The sequence below is a fragment of the Poromitra crassiceps genome (assembly GCF_964638095.1).
Source record: "Poromitra crassiceps genome assembly, chromosome: 1".
In the NCBI taxonomy this organism is placed as follows: Eukaryota; Metazoa; Chordata; class Actinopteri; order Beryciformes; family Melamphaidae; genus Poromitra; species Poromitra crassiceps.
The window spans coordinates 67,129,023-67,156,671 of record NC_139623.1 but is presented as its reverse complement, the minus strand read 5'-3'; the positions used below and the strand labels follow the sequence as shown (position 1 = coordinate 67,156,671).

At 47.9% G+C, this 27,649-nt stretch overlaps 1 protein-coding gene across 1 annotated transcript in view; it reads right to left on the bottom strand.

Annotated features, from left to right (window-relative positions):
* Positions 1-1,923: 1,923 nt before the first annotated feature.
* zufsp (zinc finger containing ubiquitin peptidase 1) overlaps positions 1,924-27,649 on the bottom strand; it is a gene marked incomplete at its 5' end in the record, with an annotated part of 57,983 nt that continues 32,257 nt past the window's right edge. Inside the window, 5 exons of the mRNA XM_083647214.1 lie at positions 1,924-2,042; positions 11,349-11,554; positions 14,274-14,434; positions 15,998-16,166; positions 27,293-27,481. Coding sequence (XP_083503340.1) covers positions 1,995-2,042; positions 11,349-11,554; positions 14,274-14,434; positions 15,998-16,166; positions 27,293-27,481 — 773 coding nt within the window. The 3' untranslated portion in view covers positions 1,924-1,994. The remainder of the gene's footprint in view (positions 2,043-11,348; positions 11,555-14,273; positions 14,435-15,997; positions 16,167-27,292; positions 27,482-27,649) is intronic.

Here is a 27,649-nt window from a genome sequence, read left to right as displayed (position 1 = left end):
AAAAGAGGCTCTGCCTTTGCTCAATCCTGCTTCTCATTTAAAGCTATACAGGACTGGAACAAACTCCCCACTGACCTGAAAGTCTGTACAGATTTTAATACTTTCTCCTGTGAAGTTAAGAAATGGATTATAAATAACCAACAATGCCCACATTAGTCTGCTTTATTACTAAGTTGTCTTTCAGAACTGCATAATGTGATATTTATACCTTGTGTAGTGTATATAAATTGTGATTATGTGTGTATGATTTGTAGTGATATGTATAATCTGTATAACGAAGATGTGTTGATATCTGTTATGTACCGTGTAATATAATATATTGTATTGTTGTTTGTGCTGGCAACCCTGCCCTGGGACTGCAGATGGAAAATAGCAATTTGCTATAATCTGGTGCAAAGCATCTTTTCTCTCTGAGATCAATGTTATCTTTTGCACATGGTCCCTGACAAATAAACTTAATAAACTAAACTCAAGAAGAGAACACTGAGTTCAGACGCTGCGACTGAGTTTGATCACCACCTCACACCAAACCAATCGAGGTGACGGGAGCGCGCCACAACTCCAGCAAAACGCAGGATTTTATTCCGACATTGGCAATTTGTCTGCGACTGAAACTGCTTGAAAAGTCTTTTGGTGGAAGAGCGGCATAAAAAACTCATCAAGCAGACTCCGTTATCTTTCCTGCATAAGCAGTTTGCTGTGTCAGTGTAAAGACTGCAATTCATGTTCACCCAAAGAACAGTGCACTTAGTACATTCCTGTAAGCAATCTTCAGACAATCACGATCACAAACTTAATTTTTTCTTAATTTTTGGAAATAAAAACCATAACCCACAATGTTGTCTGATTGTTGTGTGTGTGCAGGGGTGGGGTTGATGGTTTGATCCCACTGATAGATGCATGTGGATGAGACAGTAGGACTCTTGTTTGGTGTCCTTCAAATGCTACCTTTTCATTCTAACCCAGAGGTTTTCAAAGTGGGAGGCGGGCCTCCGCAGGGGGGCTAAAAGCAGTTTCAGGGGAGGCTCATTGAATGGAAGTGAAACGTTAAGTTATTAAAAGGAGATCACACAGAATAGCCTAAATGTGTGTGATTTGGTTAAAGAGATATTTCAGAGATATAGTAGTTTTGGTGAATTTGAAAGTTTTACAAATAAATGCTTTCAGACAGACCTTTTCCATGCATTTGGTGTAGGCTGAATATGTCAAACAACAATATCAGGCCATCTTGGCTCAATTGTTGAGTGTCTATGGCAGTGATACTCAACTTGTGGCCCGTGGGCCGCAAGTTGGAGTTGCAAAAGTTTGGAATTGCAAAACAATATATATTTTATATATATATTTTTTTTTACAGTGCACCTGAACGCAACATGCAAGATACCCGCTGAATAAGTGTCCAAATGTCTATGTCATTCTGGCCAATACTCCACTTCGGTTATAGCATTTCAGTCTGGAATATGGAATATCTTTCAATAATCTATGATTTAGCTGCTAAATTATCAAATACCGCCGTCTGCTTGCTACCCAGGCACTGACTTAACCTAACTAACTATCCGGTGTGCACAACATTGTCAGACTAAACTTCGGCTGACACCCCAAAAACCTACAATCTGCTACAGAAAAAAGTATATTGATTGTTTATTAACTGGCCCCTGGCCTTCATTCATTTCACAAAAGTGGCCCCCGGGCAAAGCAAGTTGAGTATCCCTGGTCTATGGGATCAAATATCAATCAGAGGCATCCACGAATTGGCCAAGGGGGGGGCGCCTTTTTCAAAGCTTTGTCTGGAGGAGCCCCACAGTCTCAGATGTTCTATCCCATTAGCAAATGAATGCAAGTCATTTGACAGCACAAATAGAGAACATGCCATATATATTGTTGAAAAATATAAAAGTAAAATTTATTTACCAAATAAATAAAATACCTCTTAGTAGCAAGAAAGCAAAAGTATGTTCACAGTAAAAATGAAAAAGTAAAACAGCTGTGTTCTGCTCTCATGGGATTCGTTCGGCCTGCAGAGTTCTGGAGTTCTGGATGGAAATCTGAAAAACAAATGAGAAGAATAATAAACCAGCACAGAAACAATAGGTCTTCAGCCCCTTCGGGGTTTGAACCCCTAATCCTGCTGATTGCCAGATAAATAGTTCGCACTCGGTCAGGGTTTTCACACTAAATCAAACATCAAACTCAAGGACTTTTCAATGATTTAAAGGGATAGTTCGGATTATTTGAAGTTGGGTTGTATGAGGTAGTTATCGATAATCAGTGCAGATGGCAGTCAGCACGCCCGCAGTTTGGAGAAGCAGATTGCAGCCGCAGCACAGAAACACCAATGTACTGCTGTGAATAGTACCAGCAGCAAAACGCATTTTAGCCACCTTAAAGTCGAACTGAACCCGTTCGTCACGTGCATATGAGTCCGTTTCAGACTGAAAACATAGTTTGTCTAAGATGACAGGTTGAGAGGCGGGTCATAGTATCATGTCGATGATTTTATTTGACAATTCTGGGGACTGGATTGGGCTTTGGCCATTAATACCATGTGCGGCATGCCCAGGAACGTGCTGTTAATACGTGCAGAGTAATACCATGTGCGGCATGCCCAGGAACGTGCTGTTAATACGTGCAGAGTAATACCATGTGCGGCATGCCCAGGAACGTGCTGTTAATACGTGCAGAGTAATACCATGTGTGGCATGTCCAGGAACGTGCTGTTAATACGTGCAGAGTAATACCATGTGCGGCATGCCCAGGAACGTGCTGTTAAGTCATTGAGTGCCAGCCACTTTTGGAAAACGGATGCTCCCAGTGCCAGAGCTTCAGAGCGTTTTCAGTGATTTCTCAAGGCCCACAGAATATTGTGTGATATTACTATGTAAAGACCGAACACGCCCAAAGAACGATGAGACTCTCTTCTATCATCAGCAAAAAAAAGTTTATTGATATCATTTTCCGTTCTTTAGTTATGAGCCGGAGAATATAGGTTGATTTCAGCAAAAAGAGACGTTTCAAATTAGAAGCTGAGATAATTAGCCTTTTGTGAAATGAAGCATTTCAAGCACATGACTGACTCTGAAGCTAATATTTTCTGATGTAGTCACACCTCAAAAATAATTTCCTTCAATAAAACAGTGAAAACAAAGGAATTTTGTTTGGCAAAATAATATTTTTTAGCTGCAACCAGCAGCGCTGGCCCCTGCGTGCGCTGCTGGTTGCAGCTTCTTGCTGGTCTTGATTTACTGCTGGTGGGCATCAGATATTCTAGCTTGCGTTTGCCAATCCTGTCCTGCTGTCTGGGTCTGTCTGGGTCGGTGTTGTATGCTGCCCTGCGTGCCCCACCCCGCTCAACTGCAAACCCCACCTCCGTGGGAGTGTCTCTGGTGGCTCTCTGCTGCGTTTGCTCTGTACTGAAAAGTGCGCTACATCCAGCTTTTTTACAGCGTTCCGCGTGTATTTGTCACCGGCTCCCATGCTTCCAGTTGAGAATAATAACAACTCCACAACTAATCATGCGGATGGGCTATCGCAGCGGAGACGGAGGGGCTCAATTGTGGCAGCAGATTGGCTGCTGCAGGCACAGCTAACGTTATGCTTCATGCATATCGATGCATACGGATGCGATTTCCGTTTCCCCATGACTTCTTCTCTGTTTTTTCCTCGCCTTTCTGTAATCTGGAGAGCACTGTCGCCACCTAATGGGTCTGTAAAATAGCTTTTACACATTCAACATCCACCATACTTTCACAGGAGATGGATCAGGCTTTAATCCACGTCCCACCGTCAAAAAACGCAATTGACGACTTTAGTCGTCATTGGCACTGAACGTTACTATTTGAATTGACGACTATAGTCGTCATTGGCACTCAATGAGTTAATACGTGCAGAGTAATACCATGTGCGGCATGCCCAGGAACGTGCTGTTAATACGTGCAGAGTAATACCATGTGCGGCATGCCCAGGAACGTGCTGTTAATACGTGCAGAGTAATACCATGTGCGGCATGCCCAGGAACGTGCTGTTAATACGTGCAGAGTAATACCATGTGCGGCATGCCCAGGAACGTGCTGTTAATACGTGCAGAGTAATACCATGTGCGGCATGCCCAGGAACGTGCTGTTAATACGTGCAGAGTAATACCATGTGCGGCATGCCCAGGAACGTGCTGTTAACTCATTGAGTGCCAGCCACTTTTGGAGAACGGACGCTCCCAGTGCCAGCGTTTCAGAGCGTTTTCAGTGATTTCTCGAGGCCCACAGAATATTCTGTGATATTACTATGTAAACACCGAACACGCACAAAGAACGAGCTGACTCTATTGTATCATCAGCAAAAAAAAGTTTATTGATACCATTTTCCGTTCTTTAGTTATGAGCTGGAGAAGATAGGTTGTTTTGAGCAAATACAGGCGTTTCAAATTAGAAGCTGAGTTATTCCGCCTTTTGTGAAATGAAGCATTTCAAGCACATTCACTGACTCTGAAGATAATATTTTCTGATGTAGTGACGTGGTGTAGTTGTGTGGTGCCCTGCGTGCCCCACCCCCCTCTCCGCCCCTCAGCTGCAAACTCCTCCCCACACTAACACACAGCCTAACACGCACCCAGTCTATTTTCGGAGTGCTCCGTTTTTGTGCGCCGGCTCCCAGCGCGACACGGAAAAGCCAAACCGGACTGCTGAGAATGGTTTGGCCCTTCGGCGTCGGGTGCTGCTTTTCTGGCGGCTAATCGTGTGGAGAAACTATGCAGACAGACAGACAGAGGCAGAGGGGCTCAGTTGTGGGCGCGGATTGACTGCTGTTTGCAGCCAACGTCAGCTCCAGACAGAGCAATCTATATGGCTCTGGCTGCAGCATGAGCGGTTTCTCTTTCATCACGGGGCTTTTTCCTGCTGTTTTCCGGACCTTTCTCTAATCTGGAGAGCACTGTCGCCACCTAATGAGTCCGTAAAATAGGTTATACACCTTCAATAGCTACAATATTTGTACAGGAGATGCCTGAGGCTTTGATCCACGTCCCACCGTCAAAAAACGCAATTGACGAACATACTCGTCCTTGGCACTCTACGTTAGTATCTGAATTGACGAACATACTCGTCCTTGGCACTCAATGAGTTAATACGTGCAGAGTAATACCATGTGCGGCATGCTCAGGAACGTGCTGTTAATACGTGCAGAGTAATACCATGTGCGGCATCTCCAGGAACGTGCTGTTAATACGTGCAGAGTAATACCATGTGCGGCATGCCCAGGAACGTGCTGTTAATATGTGCAGAGTAATACCATGTGTGGCATGCCCAGGAACGTGCTGTTAATACGTGCAGAGTAATACCATGTGCGGCATGCCCAGGAACATGCTGTTAATATGTGCAGAGTAATACCATGTGCGGCATGCCCAGAAACGTGCGGTTAATACGTGCAGTCATACCATGTGCGGCATGCCCAGGAACGTGCTGTTAATACGTGCAGAGTAATACCATGTGCGGCATGCCCAGGAACGTGCTGTTAATACGTGCAGAGTAATACCATGTGCGGCATGCCCAGGAACGTGCTGTTAATACGTGCAGAGTAATACCATGTGCGGCATGCCCAGGAACGTGCTGTTAATACGTGCAGAGTAATACCATGTGCGGCATGCCCAGGAACGTGCTGTTAATACGTGCAGAGTAATACCATGTGCGGCATCCCCAGGAACGTGCTGTTAATACATGCAGAGTAATACCATGTGCGGCATGCCCAGGAACGTGCTGTTAATACGTGCAGAGTAATACCATGTGCGGCATGCCCAGGAACGTGCTGTTAACTCATTGAGTGCCAGCCACTTTTGGAGAACGGACGCTCCCAGTGCCAGAGTTTCAGAGCGTTTTCAGTGATTTCTCGAGGCCCACAGAATATTCTGTGATATTACTATGTAAACACCGAACACGCACAAAGAACGAGCTGACTCTATTGTATCATCAGCAAAAAAAAGTTTATTGATACCATTTTCCGTTCTTTAGTTATGAGCCGGAGAAGATAGGTTGTTTTGAGCAAATACAGGCGTTTCAAATTAGAAGCTGAATTATTCCGCCTTTTGTGAAATGAAGCATTTCAAGCACATTCACTGACTCTGAAGATAATATTTTCTGATGTAGTGACGTGGTGTAGTTGTGTGGTGCCCTGCGTGCCCCACCCCCCTCTCCCCCACTCAGCTGCAAACTCCTCCCCACACTAACACACAGCCTAACACGCACCCAGTCTATTTTCAAAGTGCTCCGTTTTTGTGCGCCGGCTCCCAGCGCGACACGGAAAAGCCAAACCGGACTGCTGACAATGGTTTGGCCCTTCGGCGTCGGGTGCTGCTTTTCTGGCGGCTAATCGTGTGGAGAAACTATGCAGACAGACAGGCAGAGGCAGAGGGGCTCAGTTGTGGGCGCGGATTGACTGCTGTTCGCAGCCAACGTCAGCTCCAGACAGAGCAATCTATATGGCTCTGGCTGCAGCATGAGCGGTTTCTCTTTCATCACGGGGCTTTTTCCTGCTGTTTTCCGGACCTTTCTCTAATCTGGAGAGCACTGTCGCCACCTAATGAGTCCGTAAAATAGGTTATACACCTTCAATAGCTACAATATTTGTACAGGAGATGCCTGAGGCTTTGATCCACGTCCCACCGTCAAAAAACGCAATTGACGAACATACTCGTCCTTGGCACTCTACGTTAGTATCTGAATTGACGAACATACTCGTCCTTGGCACTCAATGAGTTAATACGTGCAGAGTAATACCATGTGCGGCATGCCCAGGAATGTGCTGTTAATACGTGCAGAGTAATACCATGTGCGGCATGTCCAGGAACGTGCTGTTAATACGTGCAGAGTAATACCATGTGCGGCATGCCCAGGAACGTGCTGTTAATATGTGCAGAGTAATACCATGTGTGGCATGCCCAGGAACGTGCTGTTAATACGTGCCGAGTAATACCATGTGCGGCATGCCCAGGAACATGCTGTTAATATGTGCAGAGTAATACCATGTGCGGCATGCCCAGAAACGTGCTGTTAATACGTGCAGTCATACCATGTGCGGCATGCCCAGGAACGTGCTGTTAATATGTGCAGAGTAATACCATGTGCGGCATGCCCAGGAACGTGCTGTTAATATGTGCAGAGTAATACCATGTGCGGCATGCCCAGGAACGTGCTGTTAATATGTGCAGAGTAATACCATGTGCGGCATGCCCAGGAACGTGCTGTTAATACGTGCAGAGTAATACCATGTGCGGCATGCCCAGGAACGTGCTGTTAATACATGCAGAGTAATACCATGTGCGGCATGCCCAGGAACGTGCTGTTAATACGTGGAGAGTAATACCATGTGCGGCATGCCCAGGAACGTGCTGTTAATACGTGCAGAGTAATACCATGTGTGGCATACGTGCAGAGTAATACCATGTGAGGCATGCCCAGGAACGTGCTGTTAATACGTGCAGTCATACCATGTGCGGCATGCCCAGGAACGTGCTGTTAATACGTGCAGAGTAATACCATGTGCGGCATGCCCAGGAACGTGCTGTTAATACGTGCAGAGTAATACCATGTGTGGCATGCCCAGGAACATGCTGTTAATACGTGCAGAGTAATACCATGTGTGGCATGCCCAGGAACGTGCTGTTAATACGTGCAGAGTAATACCATGTGCGGCATGCCCAGGAACGTGCTGTTAATACGTGCAGAGTAATACCATGTGCGGCATGCCCAGGAACATGCTGTTAATACGTGCACAGTAATACCATGTGCGGCATGCCCAGGAATATAGAAGTTCTACAGTTGAGAAGAAGATGTAGTGCCAAAGGAAAGGACAGTTTGGTGGAAAGTTAAAGCAGTGAAAATGTTAATATATTGTTGTGTTATATATTGTTAATATAGTGTAGACTTAAACTGATATTGATTGGTTTAGGTGGGCCTTCTTTTAGGTGGCTAAAATACGTTTTGCTGCTCCCCTCACAGCAACACTGCTCTGCTTCTGTGCCACGGCTCGCTCTACTGTCTACTCCAACTTGGGAGCACCGATCACAATCTAGTGTAAAAAGTGACTCTCCATAAGTACTTCATACATGCACCAAATTATTGTGTTTGCTTTGACTCTGAATGGCTTCTGAATCCACCTGCCCAGGGACTCCAGATGGAAAGTAGCCTATGGCTAAATCTGTTACAATGCATCTCTTCCCCTATGGGGATTAATGTATTTTGTATATGTTCCCTGACAAATAAACTAAACTACAAGTTAACCCCACGTCAAGTCATCCTAACTATCCCTTTAAAGCAGTGGTTCTCAAACTTGCTTTCCCTGATTTCTGAATCCAAGTACCCCCTTTACCCGCCTACAACATGTTGCTTAGAAAACTGCAAGAGAAAACTATATATGATGCAATGAATGAATGATAACGTACCTTTTGAAGAAAGAAAGAGAGAAAGACAGAAAGAGTTGCAATTAGTGCCTCCTTAAAGCAGCTACGAGCAACTTTTTTATTGTTTTTTATTGTTATTAAACAGTATAATTATAATATTGATGCATCACATATTACCTATAATAGTAGCTGAGACCAAAGCCGTGTGAATTGGAGTTTGCTCTCTTGGTGCTTATAGAGTCTCTGTCTGCTTCATCAATGTTACACCCGGACCGTCTACAACCCGAAGTGAAACGAAACGGTTTACGGCAGCTCCCTGCTTCCGCCGGCTCTGCCTAGCAACGCACCATAAACAAGCGAACGCCAGCTAGCTACAACCAGGGGCTAGCTACTCTCGCGAACACCTCTCGTTGTTATATTCTAACAGTTTGTTTGGAAGTTATTTTGTGGTTATGGCCGAACTGCGAGATCATGATTACGTCGCCAGTGCAAATTACGTGGCCGGTGCAAAGAAAAAAAGGAAGATTATTCCCCGTACCGACCAATTATTAGATACTATAGATTATCACACTGCTGCTATTATTAGGGATGTTCGATATTGGCTTTTTTACCGATATCCGATATCCGATAATGTCCAACTCTTAATTTCCGATACCGATATCAACCGATATCAACCGATACCGATATAAGCGGGCTTTTTTTCCACCAAAATTTCACTTAACAAGTTACATAATGTAGCTTAATGTAGCTGAAGAGTTTAATATATAATATGCATGTTGTGTTAAAGTTGTAAGTGTCAGAGAAGCGAGCTTGTGACCAGAAGGTCGTCGGTTCAATCCCTGGGACCGGCAGGATAAATCTGGGTGGGGAAAGTGAAAAGGCAGCGCTTGCCCCTCCCTCATTACCACCACTGAGGTGCCCTTGAGCAAGGCCCTTAACCCCAACCGCTCCAGTGGAGCTGCTCAGTGGCCAACAGATCAGACTGTGGTTGTACTGGTCAGCTTCCAGGTATGAATGTGTGTGTGAATGTGAACAGGGCACTCCTGAAAAAGAGAGCATTGCTCTCAGTGAGACTCCCCCTGTATTAAAAAATATATATATATATCGGCATGAAAACCGATACCGATATTTTCCGATATCGATTTTTTTATGCTAATATCGGCCGATAATATCGGTAGGCCGATAATATCGGACATCCCTAGCTATTATCATGAACTATATTATTATATTATTACCATACCTCAAACTATTAAATAATTATTAAATAATTATGTATGCCATACTATAATTATTATACTATTGCCATTTATCACAGACTTTATTATTACTATATACTATTTATCATACTGCTGCTACTATTAATAGTCTGTGTCTATATACTGTGGCGCCTGGTGAATTGCTTTGGTGAATTGTTATTTAATTGGTGATTGTGATTGTATTGTATTGTACTGAATGGTTGCACGATGGGGAGCCTGGAATTTCGTTGTGTAAATTCTTATGCAATGACAAATAAACTACTACTACTACTACTACTACTACTACAACAAAGAGAACGCAAGAGGACGCATGATAAATCACGCGATAAAACACGCATCAACATAGGTCGCGCATTCAGCAGATGGGAGAGAATTTCAGGATATGAAGGGTTTCAAAACAGACGGTGAAGTGGCTGTTTTCCTCCTAGACAGGTATGTGATATGTATATTTTATTTCTGAAATACTGTAGAGGACGTGATTTTGCTATTTACGTTGTATGCTACCATGCGTCGGCTAACTGGAGCTCATTGTTACTGTATTTCAGCTATCGACCAATGCAATCAACACCATGTGTGTATGCTTTTGTTATAAATGAAGCCTACTGTATGTTCCATTGTATGCCTGGTAGATAGCACCACAGCATGATGGATGCAAAAGGCTAACGTGATGTAACGTTACCTGGGAGTTATACAGTTATGTCACGGTGTAGGCTGCATTTACTGTAATACAGATTTGGTTGATAACGCTACTTTTTCGTTTGCCATTTCAACCGTGCCAAAATACGTTACATGTTGCTGTTGGTAATCAATGAGTCTAGTGGTATATAACGTAACGTTACACGGTTGGGGAAGCCATTTACCCGCAGAAATATTTAGCCTACAGTTGATCTGAAATTGGAAGAAACTCTCAGCCTCTTCACAAAGAGCTTGGTAAACCTAGTTTACCCTCTTGTATCAACGTTTTTGAAGATACAATGGTGATGATAACGTTAGCTTTCTCGACAATATTACTATTACCGAGTGCCCTAAAGAGTTTCACTTGGTGCTAACGTTTGGCTATTACAGTAACTATGAACGCGACTGTAACAAAGTTTACTAGTTTTTCCAAATACTTTTCAATATCCTCGTCTGACATAATATATTACGTAGCCAAAAAATAGGTAGATTACCTCGTCGCTCTGCATCCTGAGAAACAGCAGGGTTTGGAAAAAATGAAAAATAAACTTGGAGCGTCTTTCATTCATTCACTGGTCAAAGGAGAGAATAAATGGAGGCGTGGAGTGTTGTGATGTTGTCGGGAGCCGGGCAGCCAGCAGTTTTACGACAGTAAACAGTACCACTTTTGTTCAGAGAGGGGCGCCAAAAACAACCCAATGAAACAGTGAAAAGTTGCTCGTAGCTGCTTTAACGTTTTATCAATTTTCATGATTTATTCTTCCATTTTCCATTTTCTCTCAAGTATCCCCTGTAGTAGCTCCACATACCCCTAGGGGTAGGCATACCCCAGTTTGGGAATCTCTGCTTTAAAGGATTTATACATGTTAATTCATGTTAATTCCCATATATTCCCATGGAAAGTTTCCCCCTTTGGATATTCCCGGAATTTTGCAACACTAGTAGCTCCTTCAAATACCTTTACAGGCCTCGATCTTTCTGCAAATTAGAAGTGAGCAGGGAAAACGCAAACACACCAACTAAGAGACACCACTTGCCTGTTTTTCCTCAGGAGACAACACGCCCTCTACTGCCACCACTTGGTACTGTTTGTGCTTCAAGTTGCCGGGGAACTTTCTGATGTGGCGGGTGTCCCCGCTAAGCAGCTTCCTGGCCTCCGGTGGTGAGCAGCCAGGATCCAGGATCAGAAGACACAGGCTCCCGTTCCTCTTCTGCTCCACCCCCACTATGGAGCGGCTATGACCTGGAGGCATGGAGAGGCACATGTTACTATGGAGCGGCTATGATCTGGAGGCATGGAGAGGCACATGTTACTATGGAGCGGCTATGATCTGGAGGCATGGAGAGGCACATGTTACTATGGAGCGGCTATGACCTGGAGGCATGGAGAGGCACATGTTACTATGGAGCGGCTATGATCTGGAGGCATGGAGAGGCACATGTTACTATGGAGCGGCTATGATCTGGAGGCATGGAGAGGCACATGTTACTATGGAGCGGCTATGACCTGGAGGCATGGAGAGGCACATGTTACTATGGAGCGGCTATGATCTGGAGGCATGGAGAGGCACATGTTACTATGGAGCGGCTATGATCTGGAGGCATGGAGAGGCACATGTTACAGTGACATGACAATCCTGTTTCTCAGTCTCACTGTATTTCTTAAAGGGCAACTTTGGCGATTTTCAACCAGCAAGTCATATATTCAAATGAACGGTTCGCTTCCTTCCAGCTTGCCTGGACTGAGAGCTCCCATTACTTCCTGGAAAGAAGTACTGCAAATGAAGGTAGATAGAGCAATAATGTTAGTGATAATGATAGTAATAGTGACAGTAGTAGTGACAACATGGCAAAACTTCTCCAAATGACATCATTGTGACATCATATGGACCAGGAAGTTCCCTGAATGAACGGGGAGCAATCGGTCCAGGCAAGATGGAGGGAAGTTGAACATTGTTCGTTTGCATACTTCTGATCTTGTAATGATACAAAGCTGGTTGGAAATCGGCCCTTTAACAAAGAGCATGTTAATGTAAAGGCACCAGAAAGTCTTTGAGAAACTGTCCCAACTTCAACTTCAACTTTATTGATATCCCGAAGGAAATGTGGTTTGCAGCAGGCATGTGGACATATAGTACAAAAACGTCAACATCAGCAGACATCGGGTGACACAGAGACACACACTCCAGGAGTGATCGAGTTCAAGTAAAAAATGAGGGCGAATCAAGATGAAATCCTATTAGATATCCAATCTACTTCCTAGTGTAATATTTCAATGAAAGCTGTGATTGGCTAACAGTATGCATAGATAATGAGCTGGCCAGCATGGCCAAGCAAGGAATCCAACCATGTCAACATATCTTGTGGGTCCCTTGACCTCTGGATGACCTCTGGATGACACAGTAGGGTTAGAGCCAAAGAACTTTTATGGAAAGAACTGACAGCTCCATATTGCCCCATTGCAACATCAGCGCCCAGCAGCCTCCGCCATTTTTTATTTTTGGAAGCGTGACAGCGCCAAAAGAACCTCGCACAGGCTCGCAGTGGTCAGCTGCGGTAGCGCGGGCCCCTATAATCAGCCTCTCTAAACAGTAACTCAATGGGAGAACACTCTAAATTTCGTGGATACACATCTTTTCTGGGCGTACTGCAAATCTTGATTGAAGTGGTGTAGTGCAGGGATGTAAAACAACAACCATATTGTGGAAACTAAGCAAAATTTTTCGTTTTCTTTGTTTAGTTTTTTCAAGATAAATAGCTAATGCGGCTGTCGTCCACTCCGTCAGAAGTGCGTTGCCGTGGTTTTAACCTCGGGTCCTTTGCATTTACTATTTATCTTGAAAAAACTAAAAGAAAAAAAAGAAAAGTTTTGCTTAGTTTCCACAATATGGTTGTTGTTTTACATCCCTGCACTACACCACTTCAATCAAGATTTACAGTACGCCCAGAAAAGATGTGAATCCACGAAATTTAGAGTGTTCTCCCGTTGAGTTACTGTTTAGAAAGGCTGATTATAGGGGCCCGCGCTACCGCAGCTGACCACTGCGAGGCGCATTCTGTTTCCAAAAATGGCCGGAGTGTCCTCTCCTTCCTTCCATGCTCTTTGTTAGAGCTACACACCTTGAGTTGCATTCACTTTGTCAGAAAGGTGTCTTTCCCTTTAAATGTTGATGGATTTTTTTTTTAATAAACTCTAAATCTAACTAATAAAATTACTGTTAAACAGATAAGAGTAGTGTTTTTAAGTTATTTTAGATTTCTATATATATACTGTATATATATGTCTATAAAATATAATACATTTTAATGTAATGTAATTCCACATAACATCAACATTAGGGGTGTCACGATACACTCAGTTCACGATACGATACGTATCACGATACTGGGTTCACGATAACGATACGATATTATATGATTTTAACAATATTTTTTTAAACTTGAATAATGACAATATATGACTGGAAAAGTAGTATTTTATTTGAAATGCACAAATACAAAACATGCTGTTGTGGGAAATTGTTATTACAATAACAACTAGAAAAAACATGAGATTGGAGATAAGGCTTATCTTGAAACTCAATTGAATGGTTTCTCTCCTGTATAACTTCTCATGAACTACTTTCCACACATTGAACTTCAACAAACAAAGACGTTTAGTCTATTTAAAAAAAAAAAAAAAAAAAAAAAAATCGCGATATGAGATTTCATCTCAACGATACATATCGTGACGTTTTACTATCGCGAAATTTTGTGGGACGATATATTGTGACACCCCTAATCAACATTAATTTTTGGCCCTTTATAGGAAAGAATTTGGGTACCTCTGGCATACAGCAGCATATGGTACATTTCTGTGTTTGACATCTCAACATGACATCAGAGATGAAGCAACACAAGACATTTCTGTGTTTGACATCTCAACATGACATCAGAGATGAAGCAATACAAGACGCATGTACCTTGATGTTGCAGGTACAGCGGGGGCTGGGAGGTCTGGATCACCCTGGGGGGCAGTCTGGTGCTCGTGGAAGCCTGGGAGAAGTACTGCTTCACCCACTCAAACAGCCTGGGATGGGTGTCTCCGGGGCCCGTGGGCCGGTGGAAGTCTCTGATGCGGGCCCTGTGAACACACGCCAATTCATTTCAGGCCTCTAGCTGGAGGATGCTCTTACCCAGTCTGGTCTGAGAGACATGAACCAAACTCACAACTAGGGTTTGACTAGGGCTGCTCCATTATGGCAAAAATCAGAATCACAGTTATTTTTGACTGATATTTACATCCTGACTATTTAACGCGATTATCATTGACACTCTTTGACTTTGGCAACATCATGCATTTATTGAACTTACAAAAACGTGTCTTTTTAATACTAGAATTCTTCGAACTTTCAATATAATTGAAAAACAAAGAAACAAATGGAAACTAGAACGACCGCACGGCAGATATGCCTCCACCAACAAGTGAGCAGTCGAAATCCATGTCTGTCCAGACTTTGACGTTTGAGCCAAATGTGAAGAAATTCCGTCAAGGTGTTACTGAGATATGGCGTTACCGAGCTTGAAAATGGCATTCGTGAGGTCACAATGACCTTGACCTTTGACCACCAAAATGTAATTAGTTCATGCTTGAGTCCAAGTCAACGTTTGAGCCAAATTGGAAGAAATTACGTCAAGGCGTTCCTGAGTTATCGCGTTAAAGAGCTTGGAATTGGGGTTCGTGAGGTCACAGTGACCTTGAACTTTGACTTTTAACCACCAAAATCTAATCAGTTCATCCTTGAGTCCCAGTGGAGGTTTGAGGCAAATGTGAAGAAATTCCGTCAAGGTGTTTCTGAGATATCACGTTAACAAGCTTGACCTTTGATCACCAACATCTAATCAGTTCATCTGTGCATCGACGTTTGAGCCAAATTGATATCGTGTTAACGGACAACCCAAATCCATAATGCCTCTGCCTGGCTATCGCCGGCGGAGGCATAAAAAGTAAAAAGAGATAAATAAATAAATAAATACGATAACTAGAATAAATAATATATAAAAAACAATTGTTTTTACTATAATAAACTGTAAACACTTCTTTGGCCACAGTGGTGATTATTCAGGTACAAGAGAGGCTAAAGTTTCACAAATACATGCCTTTGCTATAAAGTGCATAAGTCACGCCCTCTTCAGGGTTCTGCATGAGACCCAAGGGATCTCATCCCCCATTCACTTTTCCAGAGGTTTTGTAAAATCCTTATAAAAAGTGTTTTACTTGGTCAAACCAAGCGATTCAGCTATATTCAGAATCAGGAGGGACCCCAGAACATTTCACCCTGACCAAAACTTTCGAAGAAAGACAATTCTTTAGATTTTTCCCCAACAGTCTTTTTCTTAGTTTCTGTAGGGATCGTTAAGGAGATTTGTCCGTCACCCGAGCTGTTTGCATCGCTGAGCATAATCGGAGTATTGGGTTGTATTAAATGTGGCGATTACGGTCGATCAAGTTGGCAGAAGGCAGGACACAGGAAGCAAATGCGGACTAATTGATGTCAATGTTACATATTGGTCCTTTAATTTAGGTTAAATTATTTCCTGATTTTGTCAGGAATCAGATATCGCCTGCCTCTTGTCTTTCAATGCCTTAATGAAGCATTCTCTACCTCTACCTGGACGAGCTGAGACTGTCTGAGACTATTGGCACCTGATTCCCAGAGAGGTGAGGAGGACGTAGATCTCTGTAGCTCCGATCCAGGCTCGTGTTCCCTGCAGGCGGCGGCTGAAGTGGGAGGCACCTTGTGGATCCAGGCCTTCCTTCCAAGCCCCCTCAATCATGCTCTGCACCCGCGGGATACTGGGAACTGCTGCCCCCTCTGGAGGACAATGAGAAAGCAAGCAACAAGCGCAAACCTTTCAGATCATGGCACCACTCACCACAGCCCCTTTTCCATGTAAAAACAGGGTGTAAATGAAATCTTTCAAGTCAACTTGGCATCTCAGGGCTTCTGGAGACGTGGATTATGCAAGGTGAGGAATATGGAGATTTTTTTTTTTTTTACATTTGACAGATGGTCACCATCCACTTTAATTGTTTGGAATTCTGTAACAGTGTTTTCCTGTGAAACTCCACAAATGTTTTGTGGACTAAAAACCTTTACCCATCCTTCCATTGGCATGAGGGTGGCTAGAAAAATGATTATGAATCAAATTAATTTTGGGGTGAACTGTTACTTTAACACAGTGGTTGGTGGCTTCAGTACCCCATTTCTCAGATTTATAATAGAATATAACATAAAAAAAATAAAAAAATAAATGGAGTGGAAAAAGTTGCAATTAGTGCCTCCTCCTGAGCAGATTTATTTTCACGATTCTTACATTTTTCCATTTTCCCGTTTGTCTCAACTACCTGTAGTACCTCCACATACCCCTAGGCCTAGGGGTACACGTACCCCAGTTTGGGAACCACTGCAATCAGAAAATGTAGAAGATGACTTGGACTTGGACTCGACCGTTCATGCATTTGCACTCAGAAGTTAACTTGGAGACAAGGACTCAGACTTGTTCATTGATAAAGAAAGACAGGTTTTATTTCGTTGAAGCTCGGCTCCCACCTATTGCCATCTCTGCGTGGTACACGCTATCGAATGCTCTTACCTTTTATTACTTTAAAAGTGTCCTTTCCAACCATCCATTAGACCGTTGACAGGATGCAGACTGGACCCTTGGAAAATCCGGGGCGATCCTGACGGTCTCATGGTCTCCGATCCAATAGCAGGAGTAGAGGCGGGCACAAGCCCTCACGCCTGGAATTGGACCGGGAAAACACCACTCTTACCTGCATTCGGCCAAGGACAGACGTGTGAATTATTGCTCCAGATTAGCGTTAGCTTGCCCGACCACTTTCACTTCAACTGCTCCCCGTACATCGGCGTAGCGGACGGGAACCTCGGTCGTTGATTTTCCGGTCTGGAAGGTTACCTTCGCCTGGGCGGTGAAAGTTGAGGCGACAAAGCTAAGTGTTTTTTTTTCACGTGTCGGCGGCTTTTAAGAACAAGCCGGTCCGAGTGTCGTTGTATGCTTGCTAATTGAATTGCTCTGTCTAAGCTAACCTCACGTAGAGATAACTCTCCGCTACTAGCGTCACGTGTTTCGTAGCTTAGTCTCGTTCTTGTGTTGGTTACAGGTATTAGTCGGCACCACTGCCGACTAGCTTGCTAGAGTTAAGACCCGCTAAAATAGCCTGCCGCCTACGCGCGCTCGGTCTGCCACGTTCAGTGGTTTGTGTTAACTCGCTTGCTTCAGTGTTACCCACAAGGCGAAAAAGAAGAGGATACATTAACGTTAACGTTGTTCGCCTGTCACTACCGCGTGTTCTAACAGGATGGCTAGTGTTAACAAGGCGAAGCGCTGTGCGGACAAGTGTGGCGCGTGGCTATCAGCCAAGGACTCGCACACGCTGTGTGTTGAATGCCTGGGACAGGCCCACGCAGATAGCTGCCTCGGAGATCCGGAGTTTTGCCTCGCCTGTACTGAGATGCCTCGTAGCACTCAAAAATACAGGGCAGACTTCTTCAGAGGCCACGCTGGCGGCGTTGCTGCTGCAGCTGAGCCCAGCCAGAGTCAGACTACCTCTGGGCCTGCTACCTCCGACACCCCGCTGCCTCTTGGACAGCAGCAGGTTGACAACTCTAGGGAGGGCTCCCAGCACAGCTCCCAGGAGAGCTCCCCACGTGCTTCTCGTTTGGGTTCACAGCACGGCCACAAGGAGGGTTCCCAGCAGTGCTCCCAGGTGAGCTCCCCACGTGCGTCTCGTTGGGGTTCACAGCATGGCCACAAGGAGGGTTCCCAGCAGCGCTGCCCGCTGAAGCGCCCACGGCAAGATGCGCGGGGTTCCCGGTCGGGTTCGCAGCACAGCTACCAAAGAAAAAAGGTAGGTTCCCAACAGTGCTCCCCGCCGAAGCGCCCGCGGCATGACGCGCGAATTTCCCAACGCGGTTCTCGGTCGGGTTCACAGCACAGCTGCCAGGTAGGTTCCCAGCGTGACTTCCCGCCGGGATCACGGCAGTGCGAGCAGTATACCCGGCACAGTTTCCCAGCGGGTTCACAGCACAAGACGGGTTCCCAGCGCGGTCCCCACCTGCGTTCCCCACATGGTTCCCGCTGTTCCCTGCCCCCCTCCCCCAGGTCGGGTGAAGGTGCGGCTAACTCCCGTGTCTCGGAATGGGCTCGCCTTTCCGCCAAGATGGCCGGAGGCGGGGGACCCTGGGATGACTTCCTCGAGATCCACCCAAAACGGGATGATGAGGCCTCCCTGCTGGCCGGCCCGGGTAACCCAGAAAGGGCTCACCCCGGGGGGCTCCCCCCTCCTGACGACATCTCCTCTGAGATCTACCAGAGGGAGTTCAGGGAGGTCGTGGCCAGGGCTGTTTCCGCCCTCGACTGGGACTGGCCTACGCCCCCTACCGTCGAGAAGGACATGTTCACCGCCTCCCACTTCCGTGCCGTTGAGACGCCGCTACGGGGCAGCCTGCCCTTCTGCCCCGACGTGCAGCGTAGGGTTCAGCGATCCTGGACCAAAGCCTACTCCTCTGAGGCCCCCATCCGACGCTTTAAGTGCTGGTCTAGCGTCGTGGAAGGGGCCCAATCAGGCTATGAACATCCCCCCCCACTGGAGAAGGCGGTGGCGGACCACCTGCTCCCAGGCCAGAAGAAGGAAGGGAAGCCCTTGCTCCCCTCCCCAGCCTGCAGGGAGACTGCTTCGCTCCTGGAAAAGTCCTATCTGGCGGCAGGCCAGGCGGCCTCCATGGCCAACACCATGGCCTTCCTGCTGAAGTATCATTGCTTCCTGGTAGACCAGGTCCAAGCAGCCCCCGAGCCTGAAATGTTCACTGAGCTACGCCGGGTCTCCGACTACGTCTTCAAGATGCTGGAGTGTGTGTCGGAGGACTCAGGGAGGGTCATGGGATCTTCGGTGGCCGCCTTGCGTCACCTCTGGCTGCAGCTCACCAGCCTGCGTGGCCATGAGAGGACGGACCTCCTCAACGCGCCCGTTTGCCCTACCGGGCTCTTCGGTTCAATGGCGGACCTCGCCAGCAGGGCCCAGAGGCGGCATGAGGACACGGAGGCGGTCGGCAGAGTCCTGCCGCGCAAGACCGGGGCGACCCATCACACAGCGAGGCCACCCCCTGCCCGAGGTCGTTCGACGACGACCCGCGGCAGCCCTGCACGCCATCCACGGGACAGGCAACCCCAGGGGTGGTCCGGTCCCCCAGCCAACGCAGACAGGAACAGCTCGAATGCCCCAAGGAACGCGGGGCCAACACCTCCCCAGCCAGCCTGGACTGGCGCGGGTCGAGGAAGCCGTGCCCGCCGCAGCAGGGGCTCCCGCCGTAACCCTGACAAGTCGGCCACCGCGACCGGGCCCCGAGGCCCGGCGCGTACCTAGCGGTCCCCCGGGGGGGGGAGGGGCAGCCTCCACGCTGCCAGGACCTGGCGTCCCACAGTGTTGTCGAGCGCCGAAGAGAGCCTTGCTCAGTACGTGTCCCTTGCCAGCGAAAGCTGCGAGGTGCTCAGAGGGCACCTCACCATCTGCAGGCCCCCCTGCTATTCCCCCCCCACAGCTGTCGTCGCACCAGCCGGGCAACGACCTCCTGCGGCCTCCGGGATGCAGCCCCCCCGGGCTGGTCGTGCTGGGGCCGCACACCACGGGCGACGACTCGCCGCGGCCTCCGGGACGCAGCTCCTATGGGCTGGTCCTGCCGGGGCTGCACGCCATGCTGCCATGGCCTCCGGGACGCACCCCCCCTGGGGACGTCCTGCTGGGGCCGTGTGCCGTGGCGCCTCAGGATCATGTGCCAAGGGTAACCCCGACACAGGGCACCAGACCTGCCCTGGCAAACAGCCTCCCCCTGTGGAAGAGGCTGTGCAGACCCACACCGTGGGTGCTGCGAACGCTGGAGAAGGGCTACGCGCTGCAGTTCGCGGCCCCCCCGCCGGCTTTCACGGGCATCCCTGTCTCAGACCTGGCGGATGCGGACTCCATGGCTGTCCTCGGCGAGGAAGTCTCCTCGCTTCTGGCAAAGGGCGCGATACGGCCCGTGCCGGACAAGGACAGGCAGTCCGGGTTCTACCACAGGTACTTCCTGGTGCCCAAGAAGGACGGGTCCTTACGGCCCATCCTCGACCTCAGGCGGCTAAACCCCCTGCTCAGGAAGCTTCCCTTCCACATGTTGACGCTCCCCACACTGTTCAGAGCGATCAGACCCGGGGACTTCTTCACGTCAGTCGACCTAAAGGACGCCTTCTTCCACGTTTCCATCGTGGAAAGGCACAGGAGGTACCTCCGGTTCTCCTTTCAGGGAGTCTCCTACGAGTACTGCGTACTCCCCTTCGGCCTGTCTCTAATGGCCCAATTCCACAGCAGCTAGTAGCGCGGTCCCGCTCCGCTCGACTCGACTTTTGGTCTCATCCCACCATCAAAAACCGGCCCAGCTCGGTTTGTTTTGTGGCCGAGTCGTGCTACTTTTGGTCCCTGCCTCGTCGGGGTACTTCGGGCTGGCGAGTAGGTCCCAAATGGTGACGTAAAACTCTGATGGCTACTGATTGGTCAGAGAGAATCGTGTTTACTCTGTCTACTGACTGTCAATGCCATGCTGGCGGCTGCATACCAGTTTAGTGGTCTTACCTTATCTTCTGTTATGTATATTTCCATCAGTATTTTGTGTCGCTGCCTTCACCTCCGGTGAAATAAAATCGTGGCGGGTGTTCAATTGTCTGAGAAAAAAGTCCGCTGCTCGCTCAGGGAGCTCTGTAGCTGAGTGGAGGCTGCAGCGCTCCGCTAGGCCGCAGCGGGTGTTTGGAAGCCCCGGTCTTGCCTGGTGAGAGGCTGCGGGGTAGAGGCTTCACTCTGTTGCGCCTCTCCCGTCCCCGCACAGCGCAGCATGCCTGTGATATCATTCTCTTGGCCGATTGTCACATTTGCCCATGTACACTGTAGGTCATTTAGAGGCACCAGTATTTCATAAACAGTTTAAAAGCTCTGTGGATGGATTTAATTGTAACGTTATGTTATAGCCGAAGGACAGATATGCGGTCGCTATTTTTAGACGACCAGCTGTGGGCGGGGGTGGGTGGGGGCCGATCGAGCGCCGGTCGAAGCAAAACATCCCTCGAGTAGAGACGAGTGGAGCCGAGTGGGGACGAGCTGTGCAGGGCTGTTAAGTGTGGTGGGATTGAGCCATTAGTCCCAGGACTTTCACAGTCTGTGTCAACACAGCGCTGGCTCCCCTCCGAGAGATGGGGATCCGCGTTTACGTCTACCTCGACGACGCCCTGATAGCGGCGAGCTCGAGCGAGATGGTGTCCGCACACACCGAGGTGCTGACTTCCCACCTCCAGGCCTTGGGGTTCCTTATAAACTGGCGCAAGAGCGCCCTTGTGCCTCAACAGGTCACGACCTTCCTGGGTCTGGAGCTAGACTCCCTTTCAATGCGCGCCCGCCTCTCTCCGGAGAGGCTGGACAACCTTCGGAGGACAGCGGAGACTCGGCGTCACGCACGCACGATCTCCGTTCACCAGTGCTCCGTGCTACTGGGCCTTATGGCCGCGGCGACCGCGGCAATTCCTCTGGGGCTGCTGCACATGCGCCCCTTCCAAAGGTGGTTCCTCGGTCATCGCTTGGACCCAGCGATACATCGGTCCCGCGTCCTTACGCTGTCGGACCGCGCTCGCCAAGCCTTGGAAGTGTGGACGGACCGCTGTTGGCTCTCAGAGGGCGCCAGACTGGGTCCGGTCCCAGTCAGGCGAGTGATTCGGACCGACGCCTCCCTTTGGGGCTGGGGCGCGGTCTTCGAAGGCCAGGCTGCAAACGGGCGATGGCAAGCCCAACAGCTTCGCCACATAAACATACTAGAGCTGGAGGCAGTTCGCCTCGCTCTTTGGCACTTCCAACATCAGATCATGGGCCACCATGTACTGATACGGTCGGACAACACCGCGACAGTGGCGTACATCAACCGCCAGGGCGGTGTCCGGTCGCTGGCTCTGAACCAGCTGGCTACGGTCATCCACGAGTGGGCCCGTCTCCACCTGCTGTCCCTGTCGGCGGCACACATTCGGGGCCACCTCAACCTGGGAGCAGACCTGCTATCGCGGGGCAACCCGCGCAATTCAGAATGGGTTCTCCACCCACAGGTGGTGGAGCAGATCTGGGCCAGGTTCGGGCAAGCCAGCGTCGATCTCTTCGCCTCGCGGCTCGCACACCATTGCCCCCAGTGGTTTTCCATCCTCGCGGACGATCCACCGTTGGGCCACGACGCGCTGGCGCACGTCTGGCCGAGGACGGCCCTCTATGCGTTCCCCCCAATCGCACTGATTCCCCAGGTGCTGGCTAGGGTGAGACAGCAAGGGCTACAGCTCATTCTGGTAGCCCCGCACTGGCCGTCGCAGGTCTGGTTTGCGGATCTGATCACTCTGACGAGAGGTCCTCCGTGGCTGCTGCCGCGTCGGAAGGACCTGCTGTCGCAGGCGGGCGGAGAGATACTCCACCCATCCCCACACAAGTGGAAGCTGGCCGCTTGGTCCCTGAACGGGAACGGTTGCTAGCCCAGGGCCTGCCTGCGAACGTGGTGCAAATCATACAGAGTGCTAGAGCCACCTCGACTCGCACTCAGTACACCTACAAGTGGCGGTCCTTCTCACGCTGGTGCGCAGAAAGGAACCTGGACCCGGTGACCTGCGACGTTCGGCCCATTCTCTGCTTCCTCCAGGGTCTGTACGAAGCGGGCCAGTCGCCGCAGTCCCTTAAGGTTTATGTGGCCGCCATCTCGGCCTGCCACATGGACATCGAGGGCAAGACAGTGGGAGGCCTGTCTTTGGTCTCTCGTTTCATGACGGGTGTGCAAGCTTCGCCCCCAGACAAGGAACATCTTTCCCAAGTGGGACTTGGTCACGGTCTTGGATGGCCTCTCGAGGCCTCCGTTTGAACCACTCGACGCTGCCGACCTGAAACACCTCTCGCTGAAGACGGCATTGCTTCTCGCTTTGTCTTCCGGCAAGAGAGTGGGAGACTTGATTGCCCTGTCAGTGCAACAATCGTGCATGGTGTTCTCTAACGATGGGTGCAGGGCCACGCTCCGCCCGAACCCTGCTTATCAGCCTAAGTGTATTGGGGCTGGCTTCAGGTCCATGACCATAGACCTGGTCGCGTTTGAGCCTTCTGCCTCTTCTTCGGCGGAAGAGAGGAGACTTCGGTCGCTCTGCCCCGTGCAGGCGCTCCGTGCCTATGTGGCCAAGACGCGTACTTTGCGTACGTCTAACCAGCTTCTGGTGTGCCATGGGGCTAAGGCTCTGGGCAAGCCGTTGTCCAAACAGCGTCTATCGCACTGGATAGTGGAGGCCATTAACTTGGCCTATTCTGCCGCTGGGAAGGTTCCACCGGAAGGAATTAAGGCCCACTCTACTCGGGGCGTGGCTTCTTCCTGGGCGCTGTTGCGCGGTGTGACGGTGGAAGATATGTGCGCAGCCGCGTCATGGTCGACTCACCATACCTTTGTGAGGTTTTATAGTCTGGATGTGGGAGGCGCGACATTCGCTCATGCGGTTCTGTCTGCCTCCGCGGACTAGTTGCCTCGCTGACTGCTCCCCAATCCTTATCGGGTTCCCATGCGCTATAAGCCGTGACGGCCCATTTTTCGATCGAGAGTCGCAAGGTCGGGCACTTAGGTGCTCCTTTGCAGCAAGGTCGGTTGTAAGGTGGCAATAGGTGGGAGCCGAGCTTCAACGAAATAAAACTAAGGGGTTGTCCTACAACCCAGGTTTTATGAGTGAAGCGAGGCTCCCACCTCAGGTGCCTTGCTGCCAGTCTGTCTGGTTATGGCCGAATGCCGGGTGAGTGGTGTTTTCCCGGTCCAATTCCAGGCGTGAGGGCTTGTGCCCGCCTCTACTCCTGCTATTGGATCGGAGACCATGAGACCGTCAGGATCGCCCCGGATTTTCCAAGGGTCCAGTCTGCATCCTGTCAACGGTCTAATGGTTGGTTGGAAAGGACACTTTTAAAGTAATAAAAGGTAAGAGCATTCGATAGCGTGTACCACGCAGAGATGGCAATAGGTGGGAGCCTCGCTTCACTCATAAAACCTGGGTTGTAGGACAACCCCTTAGTTTTGTGTTTTGTTTTGTTTTGTTCGATTCGTAATAAAGTCCCTGCCAGTGCTTGCTGTGCAAGTGCACCCGAGCAATGAAGCATCAGATGGAAACGAGCGCTGATATTCGCCTCGTGTCACTGCTGCAAGATTCAACTGACTTTTCCTGTGATTATTTGACATGAACACATAACATATTTTTTATCATTCAATAATTCCAGTAGGCTAACTGTAGCACTTGGAACTGCTATAGCCTATATAATGGCATGATGATACAGGAGGCCTGATTTTATTCCCACATTAGTCTACTGCACGATATGAAAATATGCAAACATACTCCGGTTAAAAACCAGGCTGGAAGAAAAAGGACATTACGCATTACTCTCTGCATGTGTTTGTGTCTGCTCTATGTGTCTCTCTGCATGTGTTTGTGTCTGCTCTATGTGTCTCTCTGCATGTGTTTGTGTCTGCTCTATGTGTCTCTCTGCATGTGTTTGTGTCTGCTCTATGTGTCTCTATGCATGTGTTTGTGTCTGCTCTATGTGTCTCTCTGCATGTGTTTGTGTCTGCTCTATGTGTCTCTCTGCATGTGTTTGTGTCTGCTCTATGTGTCTCTCTGCATGTGTTTGTGTCTGCTCTATGTGTCTCTCTGCATGTGTTTGTGTCTGCTCTATGTGTCTCTCTGCATGTGTTTGTGTCTGCTCTATGTGTCTCTCTGCATGTGTTTGTGTCTGCTCTATGTGTCTCTCTGCATGTGTTTGTGTCTGTTCTATGTGTATCTCTGCATGTGTTTGTGTCTGCTCTATGTGTCTCTCTGCATGTGTTTGTGTCTGCTCTATGTGTCTCTCTGCATGTGTTTGTGTCTGCTCTATGTGTCTCTCTGCATGTGTTTGTGTCTGCTCTATGTGTCTCTCTGCATGTGTTTGTGTCTGCTCTATGTGTCTCTCTGCATGTGTTTGTGTCTGCTCTATGTTTCTCTCTGCATGTGTTTGTGTCTGCTCTATGTTTCTTTCTGCATGTGTTTGTGTCTGCTCTATGTGTCTCTCTGCATGTGTTTGTGTCTGCTCTATGTGTCTCTCTGCATGTGTTTGTGTCTGCTCTATGTTTCTCTCTGCATGTGTTTGTGTCTGCTCTATGTTTCTTTCTGCATGTGTTTGTGTCTGCTCTATGTTTCTCTCTGCATGTGTTTGTGTCTGCTCTATGTGTCTCTCTGCATGTGTTTGTGTCTGCTCTATGTGTCTCTCTCCCTGTGTTTTTAGACACAACTGACTGGACAGCCAACATCATCATTCAGCATAACATTAAGGAGGCAATGAGGCATATAATATTACTTCAAATGTTTGTTACAAAAGCTAATAATTGACGTTTTTCATGTACTTTTTTCTTATTGGAAAGTCAAGTTATTTATTTTTAGGCTCCAAATCATCTTATTTCACTCAATGGCCTTTGTGCCCTAAAAATATGTGTGACACTGAAAGCCAAATGGCCTTGCCCCTAAAATCATGAAATTCCAAGCCTGCAGACTCAACTTGGAGGACTTGGACTCGGGTCATGGGGACTGGACTTAAGACTCTTCTTTGGTGTCTCTTGGACTCTGACTCGACTACAACACTGCTTCCCACAATCTTCTTCTCATCAGGGATGCACATAAAGAAAACATCGTAAATATTTTGTACTTGCAGTAGTTAAAGTGATCATCGCTAAGATTTCAGTTTTCTTCTCTTGGGTGTTGCATTATGTGCCATTAGTCAGTTTGTTCGGCCATAGTAACCATCCGTAATGTTGCTAGCAGAGACTGGAAAAAGTAGCTTGTTATCCTACTTCACACAAGAGTTATCGGGAACCTACAGTAACTTGCAGTGAGTCTACCCTTCCCTCTGATGATGCGGAAGTGAATTGAAAAGCTGTAGTTGCTCGAATGGCCATTGGGCATCAAGGGCAGTAGGCATTCCCCCCCATGTTAAAATGCCCGACTTTGTAACAGGATTAAACATCTTTCCAGTGAGGGGCGAAACACGGTTTTGGTCTATATATCTAATTTCACCTTTTCATAACAACTGTAGGGGGGTCATTTTTTATATAACTCGCCTCGTTTGGAGTAAAATAGATGATAGAAAAGGGGGTGACTGACAGATCGCCTGTCCAGTGATCGCACAGCTTGCCGATCACGGACCAATAGCAGGCGGAGCTGCGGCTCAACCCATTCCCTCCCACTCTGCTGACGAAAAATCAAGATGGTGACGACCAACGTTTCAACTCCAAACGGGAGACCAAGATCAATGGGATAGCTCTGTCCATATTATGAAGGTGAGTGGTGACCAGTGTTGGACAAGTTACTTTCAAAATGTAATATACTACATATTACTAGTTACATTCGTTTGAAAGTAATAAGTTACTTTACAATATGACTTTCTGTGTAGAGTAACTCGCTACTTATTACACTACTTTTGCATTACTTTTTACCAAAACAACAGGAGCAGCAGAATGACATTGCCGCCCCGGAACCATCCCGAAAAATAATTTCAACCCGCCTTGAAATCAGTGTAAACAATCCAAAATCCTAAATGTTATTCTTTTCCTTTGTTATTGTCATCTATAGTGGTTAGTTGCATAAAAACACACAGTTTGATTAGGAAATGATTGTATCTTTTTTAAATATGTGCTTTGATTTAATCAAATGTAACTCAATTTGTAACTTGAGTTACTTGACAAAGTAACTGGTATAATATTACTGAAATCCTATAAGTAATAAGTTATATTACTGAGTTACTGCTAAAAGTAATATATTACATGTAATATGTTACTTTTGTAATGAGTTACCGCCAACACTGGTGGTGACAGGCTGTGTGCTTACGTACCTGGCAGGCATTGAGCAAAGGTCTCTATTGTGTGTAGAGAGGACAGAAGCATCTGGACGTTTCGGTAGCCACAGCCCCAGCCTTTATCCCCCTCTGAGGAGCAGTAGTGGTCGGTCTCAGCACTCAGCCACACGTGGACACAGTCTCTGGCTTCCCTCTGGTAGGATTCATACAAGGCTCCCAGCAAACCTAGACAGAGAGGGTACATGTGTGTACAGGGTACAAGACAGGGTGCATCAAATTCAGCAATATCATCCATTGCTCCATAAAGGAGACAAACGATACACTGGGTAGCAGAGGCGGCTGGCGCATTTTTATCCAGGGGGGACTATCTAATATAAAATTGGGCAAGTGGCG